This window comes from Physeter macrocephalus, chromosome 17 (genome assembly GCF_002837175.3).
Source record: "Physeter macrocephalus isolate SW-GA chromosome 17, ASM283717v5, whole genome shotgun sequence".
Lineage (NCBI taxonomy): Eukaryota > Metazoa > Chordata > Mammalia > Artiodactyla > Physeteridae > Physeter > Physeter macrocephalus.
Genome location: NC_041230.1, coordinates 55,676,155 through 55,684,561, shown reverse-complemented (window position 1 = coordinate 55,684,561; position 8,407 = coordinate 55,676,155). Strand labels below are relative to the sequence as shown.

General features: G+C 54.4%; 1 protein-coding gene across 1 annotated transcript in view; it reads right to left on the bottom strand.

Moving 5' to 3' along the window:
* LOC102975338 (AFG3-like protein 1) overlaps nt 1-8,407 on the bottom strand; it is a 19,842-nt gene that overhangs the window by 9,945 nt on the left and 1,490 nt on the right. The window contains 6 exon segments of the mRNA XM_055078870.1: nt 533-803; nt 1,272-1,396; nt 1,970-1,989; nt 1,992-2,037; nt 4,714-4,768; nt 5,868-5,955. Of these exon segments, the coding sequence (XP_054934845.1) occupies nt 533-803; nt 1,272-1,396; nt 1,970-1,989; nt 1,992-2,037; nt 4,714-4,768; nt 5,868-5,955 (605 nt within the window).

The following is an 8,407-nucleotide window of genomic DNA, read 5'->3' as shown; positions in this document are numbered from 1 at the left end:
AGGCTCCGGACGCGCAGGCTCAGCGGCCATGGCTCACGGGCCCAGCCGCTCCACGGCACGTGGGATCTTCCCGGACCGGGGCACGAACCCGTGTCCCCTGCATCGGCAGGCGGACCCCCAACCACTGCGCCACCAGGGAAGCCCCTCTCAGTTCATTTTAAAGAAACAAAACTATAGACGTTAAGTGCTTTGTGCAAGATATTGAACAGAGAAATTGATCACTGGGGCCAAACTCAAAGGCAGGCCTGTGCTCTAAAGGAGACACCACACCAACACAGACTCTGTTTGTGCTTGAAGGTGAAATAAACACACTCCAGGTGGGCATGCACTGTCCCTATGATCCCAGTTTTATAGGTTAAAACAGCTAATCAGATAAGAGGATTTTCACTCTTCTACTCTGCAAACGCGATTTCCACTCCCCACTGTGATTAATAAGACACAGTATCATTACCAAAAGCTACACTGTCCCAGCTCTGTCCACAATGAACCAGGGCGAAGCTCGGCGCATCACCATGTTTTCTCAAATCAGTACCTTTGGCATTTTGGCCCCGAGGTAGGGAGACTGCTTGGGATTCTTCAGGAAATACACAAACTCCATGATCTCCAACTTGGCTTCTTCACAACCAGCCACGTCTGCAAAGCACACGCCGACGCAGTTCTTCATGATCTTGGCTGTGGTCTCGCCAACAGTAAAGAGGCCCCCTCCTCGCCTGCCACGCCAAGCCCCCATCGGGCCCCTCCTCGCGACATAGAGGAGGATTCCGATCAGGAGAGAAGTGGGCACCAGGCTTCGCAAGAAAGACCTAGAAAATCCAAGAAAACCATCTGTCACATCCCCTTGAGAGACAGGCCAGAAACACGGCCTCCAGGCCGTGAACAGTGGACGGCTCCAGAACGTGGTTTTGCTACACAAAAGGGAAGAGTTTGTTTTTTAACGTGCCAACCTGTACGTGCAGCTTCCCCCATCCACGCACACCTACCTCCTCGATTTCTCCCGTGGGGTGGGCAGGGCAGCTGCGGCCCCTCCCTCAGAACCCCTCCAGACCCAGCACGGCCTCCCCGCAGCTGACCCCTTCCCGGCCCACTGCACAGTCCTCAGGCTGCCTAGCTAAACATCTCCCCGATCGATTCTTTCCTCAATAAAAACAGAGCCAACAAGTTTATCTTCCACCACAGACACCGTGACTATCGGAGAACGCCTGTAACACGCCTGAGCGGGTTCAGCAGGAAGCGCCGCGTGGCCAGTACCGGGCCCAGCTGCGCCCACTCACCCATCGCTCTCCGTGGTGTAGACCACGGCCGTCTGCTCCGGGAGCTCGATGCCCAGCTCCCAGCGGGCGGTCTCCAGGTTGCGCTCGAAGGTGTCCACGCTGCCAATGTTGAACCACACAAACTTCTGCAGAGACCAAGGCGCCAGGCGCTGTAGGGGTGCCCCCCACAGCCGCCGCCCCTCCCCAGCGCCTCTCCCAGCAAAGCCCGGAGCAGCTCTGACAGGCCACCTGTCCTGGCCCCAAACCACAGGCTTAGGTTTGAGGTCGAAGCATAAATGCCCATCGACAGCTGACGTCGCCTTCCTCTCTCATTTTATTCTTCCCCCTTCCAGGTCTCAGCTGGCAGCTGTCACGTGTTACTTGGCAAAACCGAAGCACAGTTACAGCTTTATGAGTGTCCTGCGCTACTTGGAAGACTGTTCCTGTCGTGTCACCAAAACAAACGAGCACAAGTGGCTGCTGGAAAGTGACACCAGGGAAGGCATTTCTCTAAAAAAACAGAAAACTACACCTTTTTTTTGGCCGCGAGGCTTGCGGGATCTTAGTTCCCCGACCAGGGATTGAACCTGCACCCTTGGCAGGGAGAGCGCCGAGTCCTAAGCACTGGACCGCCAGGGAATTCCCAGAAAACTACACCTTACGCTAAAACCAAAACCAAAACCTATGTCTAGGACACCGGCCTTGAACCCAGCCCTCACCTCAGACGATGTCCCAGGGCAGGAATAACACGCACAAACTGTTGGTTCACGACTTCCAGCCAGTCCCCCTAGAAAAGAGACGACCAGTCAGAACAGCTGAGGTCCCAGGCAGGACACGGCACAGCAACCCTGGGCCTCTTCCTCGACGAGCCTCACACACGCGGGCTGCGCCTCTCGCCGAGGGCGGCTCACGCTCCGCAGGACAGGTCTTGGCTTTGTTGCCTACTAACATGGACAATTTTAGGCTGGGATTATTTTAATAAACAGGAACCAACGCAAGAAGAGGGATTAAAATGGGGCACAACTGAGCACTAAGCCTCCAAACTGGCTTAAAAACCCCAAAGGAGGGAAGTTCCCTGGTGGCCTAGTGGTTAGGATTCTGGGCTTTCCAGGCTCGATCCCTGGTCGGACAGCAGGCACCACAAGAAAACACTGCCGACGAGAATGAAAGTGCAGCCCCAAGGCCTGCTAGCTGCTGTCGCCTGAACAGCCCGCTGCCCAGAAAGCACACGCCCCCTGGGGAGCTTCAGGCACGGCCTGCTGTCACCACCACCGTAACCGCTGGCAACACCACAGCTCCTCCTGGAAACAAGGGGAAGACGGAGGATTGCACGGCGAGGACACGACCCTGCGTGTGGAACCTCACCACCACCCGACTCCTGCACACGCCTGTAACACAGCTGAAACCACGGCAGACAGGACTCCAGGTGACTGCCCGCCCCGGCCTCTCCGCCAACACGCGGAGCCCCAGCCAGCCAGGACCCGCCAGCTCTCAGGTTCACGGAGGCGAAGGCATGGCGCATCCTCCCTGCCCCGCGGGACCCCTGCCCAGCTGACCCCTCACACTTCCCCCAGCGCGGTGCACCACTGCCGGAGCGTGCAACGGGACAGTCAGACAGAGGGTGAACAAGAGTGAGCAGCTCCGCTTTCAGACCGGCCAGGAGGATCACAAAAAAAGCCCAGCCTGGGTTAGCAGATGGTGATTTCTTTCTTTATACTTTTATTTATCTCCCCCAATTTTTTTGCAGCAAGCATGTATTACATTTGTAATCACGAAAAAACAACAATGCTGTTTTAAAATGAAGATTGCTGGCCTTCCCTGGTGGTCCAGTGGTAGAGAGTCCGCCTGCCGATGCAGGGGACGCGGGTTCGTGCCCGGGTCCGGGAGGATCCCACATGCCGCGGAGCGGCTGGGCCCGTGAGCCATGGCCGCTGAGCCTGCGCGTCCGGAGCCTGTGCTCTGCAACGGGAGAGGCCACAACAGTGAGAGGCCCGCGTACCGCAAAAAAAAAAAAAAGAAGATTGCTGGGACTTCCCTGGTGGTCCGGTGGTTAAGACTCCGCGCTCCCAATGCAGGGGGCCCGAGTTCGATCCCTGGTCGGGGAACTAGATCCCAAATGCATGCTGCAACTAAGAGTTCACATGCCACAACTAAGGAGCCCATGTGCTGCAATTAAGGACCCCACGTGCCACAACCAAGACCCAGCGGAACCAAATAAATATATATATATATTTAAAAAAGAAACAAAATGTACGTACATTTATTTAAAAAAAAAAAAAAATCCCCCAAAAAACCGAAGACTGCTACCGAGGTTTTGGAATATTGTAGTTTTTTGTTCCCAAACAACCCCTTCACAAAAGAACGTCTGTTCCAAGCCAGGGACCTCTGTGCATAACATGACCTGTTTCTGTGACACCTGAAGGTATTATCAGGGGATCTCCTCAGACAACTCAGGTGGGGCTGGGAGAGGATGCAGCCCTCACGCTCACGTGCTGGACTCCCCCCAGCTTACGTGAAAGTTCCCCCAAGTGAGCGCGATCTGGTCCTCGTCTAACTGAGCCAGGCGAGAGTCAGGCCCCAACCAGGCACTGCAGGAGCTGAGCGCAGGGCCGCGTCAGGTAGGCTGGGGAGGGAACAGGTCGCCCTTACGTGTTCCAGGCCGTTTTAGAACAACCGTGTCTCTGTAAGCCACGGCGGACGTCGAGGAAACTCTGGAACCTGTCCCGAATGCAGGCACAGGACGCTGGTCTCCCCACCCTCGCCCCGCCCAGGCCACACCTACAGGGGCAGGTCCTTGGCGGAGAGGGGCTGCAGCAGCCTTTCCCCCACTACACAGGGAGCACGGCCACCGGCCTCTCTGAGGACAGAAGACACACAGGCCCCGGCCACGGACCTGGTGGGAAACAAGAACTCCTCACGGACACCGCCACACAGAGGGAAAGCCCAGCCTTAACCGTGCGCTGTTCAGGGCAACGGGGAAGCAAGGCCTCTGTGCTTGGGGAAGTTTACACTCCAGTCTGAGCACCCCGCAGGACAAGCCGGGGGGACGCTGCTGGTGTGAGTCAGAGCCCAGCGCTGACAGCGCCGCCCCCACCCACCGTCCAGGGCCAGCCAGCGGGGCAGGGGCGCCCTAAGAGGAGGAAAGCTCTCAATCCGATTCGAGAATGAAGCGTACAGATAAACAAACAGAACCAAGTGTTAGATGCCAAAGCTAATGCAAGATGAGTCAGGCCGTGACGTTAAAGAGAGGTCCGCCCGGCGAGGGTGGGCGGCGGCGCAGTCGCTGGCGAAAGGAAAGCCACGCGCGTCTGCACCCGGAGGCTGACCGGCCACCTTCTCCCCAGGCAGGCAGTGTGCGAGTCCCTCGCCACACCTCTCGCCAGGTAATACTGCTCAAAGTGCTTCCAGGTGATTTCCCTCCCAGGATCTCGAAAACAGAAAGAGAGAAATCCCACAGCAACACCTGATCCCAGAACGGCCAGACTGCGGAAATCCTCGTCGTCCCAGGGGACCTCTCCCTGTGGAAAAACAGAACACAGACACATGTTACAGTTAAATGAGGGTGGTTCTTACATGAAAACGGCCGTTTCCTTTCACGGACCCTCCCTCCTGACCCCGCTCCCCGCGGCCTCCAGGTGCAAGGCCAAACCGCCCACTGCCCGCGTCTGAGACCACAGCAGCGCTGCAGCTCCCTGGGCCACCCAGGAGAAGCAGCCAGCATCCCTGAGGCGATCGCTTCTCTGGATCTTTAAAAATTCAGATGCGGGCTTCCCTGGTGGCATAGTGGTTGAGAGTCCGCCTGCCGATGCGGGGGACGCGGGTTCGTGCCCCGGTCCGGGAGGATCCCACGTGCCGCGGAGCGGCTGGGCCCGCGAGCCGTGGCCGCTGTGCCTGCGCGTCCCGAGCCTGTGCTCCGCAACGGGAGAGGCCACAACGGTGAGAGGCCCGCGTACCGCAAAAAAAAAAAAAAAAAAAAACTTCTCAAACCCACTGGGACAAAATGATGAGGTTCTGGTACTTTAAGAGCACACACCACACTCATAAAAGCAGCCATACTGTCAACCCAGGAGAGGAAGAGGAAGGGAGAAACGGGTTTTCTTCCTGACTTCAGCTTGGTGAGACCAGCATGCGCCTCCACGTCCTAAGTACCTTCTGCTCTGCACTGCAAGCCTCCGCACAGGGTCTCCCGAGAAGCGCTGGGCACAGCCCACAGCCCGCCCTCAGGGGCACACGTGCCCCAAACTAACTGCAGTCTACACGAGATCTCTGTTCTGCTTTCCAAACGTGAGACTCAGCTTGGCCCCCAGATGTGCAGAAACAAAGGCTGGTTCCCATGCATCCCCAAAGATTCACCCAGCAGCAACTTCCTTCTGGAAGAGTTTCTCTTTCACCACCTACACTGATATATCAAAACTGTAAAGACGTAGGGCAGGTGACCCAGAAATGGGGAGAGCTAAGCGTGACTGACTATGGAAGCTAGAAAACGAGCGGTCCGGGCCTCCTGAGCCATCATGCACCGTGTCCCCCCTCCCCATGACGCAGGAAACCAAGGAGGCCACAGTCACCGCGGTTCCTGTGACCTTATGCTGCCAACGATGGTAGGAGAAAGACAGGTACCTCTGGGTGGTTTTGAACACAGCCACTGAAAAACTGACGCCCGTCTCTTCCACAGAGCCAACTGCTGAAAGCGGATTCCCTGGAGGAACTGAAATGGGAAAGAGAATTAGCTTCCTCTGCAATCGATGGGCCATCTTCTCACAGTGGCAGTTACAGCCTCAAAGGGACCAGGATTTGGGCTGAGGTGTAAACCTGAGGCCTTTATCTGCTTTATCTCATTAAAGATATGATTCAAACAGGAGAAAAAGAAACTAAATGCAATGCAGAGATACATGAAGAATTTTTATAGCTATAGCTGTCAAAACAAAACAAAACAAAGCTAATCACTTCCTGCCTGAGGCAATTTTAGTCACTGAAATTTTTACAGCCTCAAAAACAAACATTATTCTAAGATTAAAATCATATGAAATTTAAAAACCAAAGAGTATTATGATTTATCTTTGATCAGCCACAGTTAGTGTTTTTGTCAGGAGAGCCAATGTTTTCCTAGACGTTGTATTTTCTATAGTTCTCAAAGAGGAAAACAACAGTTTTTACCATAAGCTGCTAACAGTACTTAACATCAACTAAGGACAGAACTAGAGACAATTTCGGTTTTTCACTATCACAGGTCAAAAGCCATTACAGCAAAAACGAGCACAATAAAAGCCACCATACTGAAAAAGAAGCTCTAGGCACACTCACTAACCTAGGACTAACTGTATCCAAAAAACAGTCGTGCCATCTTTCATGGTGAGGCAGGCTACTCCCCGAAGCAGACTCATTCCCTAATGATTATTAATTTGCTCAGAAGCCAAATTATTCACACATCCCTATCAAAGGCCACAGAGCACTAAAAAGTAAGGTAAGCGATGAGAAATACACTAAAATCAGGGAAAACTCCAAACAGGGAAGCTCAGGAAGGAGACATGGTGGTTAACAGCGATGAGGCTCCTGGAGCCTCTGCGCCGTGAATGCCACCTCCCCACCATAGCAAGTCACCGCGCACAGGGGACCAGAACCTGATGTCACAGAGGCTGTCACTGTGAGGGGACGTCTAGGCAAAGGCACACAGAAGGTGGTGGTCCTGGGCCCTGGCTGGGCGCCAGGCGCTTCGGTCACCTCCTCTGCGCCTCAGTGCCCACCCTGAGGAAGCAGGTGCCGCCATCCCCCTGCGGGGTGGGAACGCAGAAGTTCAGAGAGGCTGCTGAGCGCCTGAGGTAAGGTAACTGGGAGCTGGAGGCGTGTGACGAGGATTCTGGCGCCCAGTCTCACTGTCAGGCGGCCTCCAGCCCTAGAAAGACAAAGTAAGATCGTCAGGCCTCCAAAACTTGAGAAAATATCCAATTCCTTTATTTTAATTTATAATTTAGTCTTTTTCTGATTTGGTTAGGGGACCACATTAGGTCAGATGCAGCTCTCAAAGACGGGGGTCTACCATCCATTCTCGGTGTTTGGATATGCAAAGCCAACACGTGCAGCTGTGCACACCACCACGGTCTCCCTTTAACAAGCAGAGTACCACTGTCCTTTCTTTGCAAGATCACAAATCAGGTGACCTGGCCTGTGTCTCAGATGCACACAGGTGCAGCCCCACCAGGCGCTTGTGAATCCGCCCGCAGCTGCTGCTCAATCTTCACTTCCTTCAGAAGTTGGTTATCCCACCGAAGATAACGTGACCTTTATCCTCCTGCACCCCTTCTCTTCGTTTCCTACTTCCTTCGTTTTGCTTCCTCTTCCTTCACACCTCATATAACCGCCTAACATGCTACCTACACACTTGTTGTCTTGTGTGGCAAGAACAATGTAGGAAGCTCACTGAATGAAAAAATAACTCATAGAAACTTCCAGAACATAAGCTTCCCCTTGAGGAGTGCTGACTATAGTTAAAAGGGCACATCTTTTAACTATAAAGCAGTCTGCTACTTCATCTCCAGCCTTCACACGCCCCCCTCAGCCTACAAGTCACCAAGCCCTCAAAGGAGAGCAGCTCATGGGGCAAAGCCCTTGCCTGTCCTGTTCCCTGTGACATGCCCTGGCTAGCAGACTCCACAGATGAACAGAACAGCTCAGTCTAGGAAGGAACTCAAAGATCATCCAACTTCCTCCCTTCATAACTAAAACCACTGAGGTTCATGGAATTCATGACACACCTGTGCTGCACCCCGTCAATTACTGCCTTCCACCCGGTTAACAACTAGAACAGCCCCCTGCAATGCTGAGCTGCCATGTGGCCACAGGTGAAAGGCTCCGCTTTCACTGATATTGCCAGAAACAACCCGAAACTGACGTGCACCAGCTCCAAAATGAACAGAGATGAGAGGGGAAAGTTCACTCCTGAAGACAGGACAGAAAATGAACCCATGGAACCCTTCTCTGTCTTTCAATACTGTCTGAAAACCAAGATAACTTTCTCCGATCAAAATCCGGAGGCTTGGGCTTCCCTGGTGGCGCAGTGGTTGAGAGTCCGCCTGCCGATGCAGGGGACGCGGGTTCGTGCCCCGGTCCAGGAAGATCCCACGTGCCGCGGAGCGGCTGGGCCCGTGAGCCATGGCCGCTGC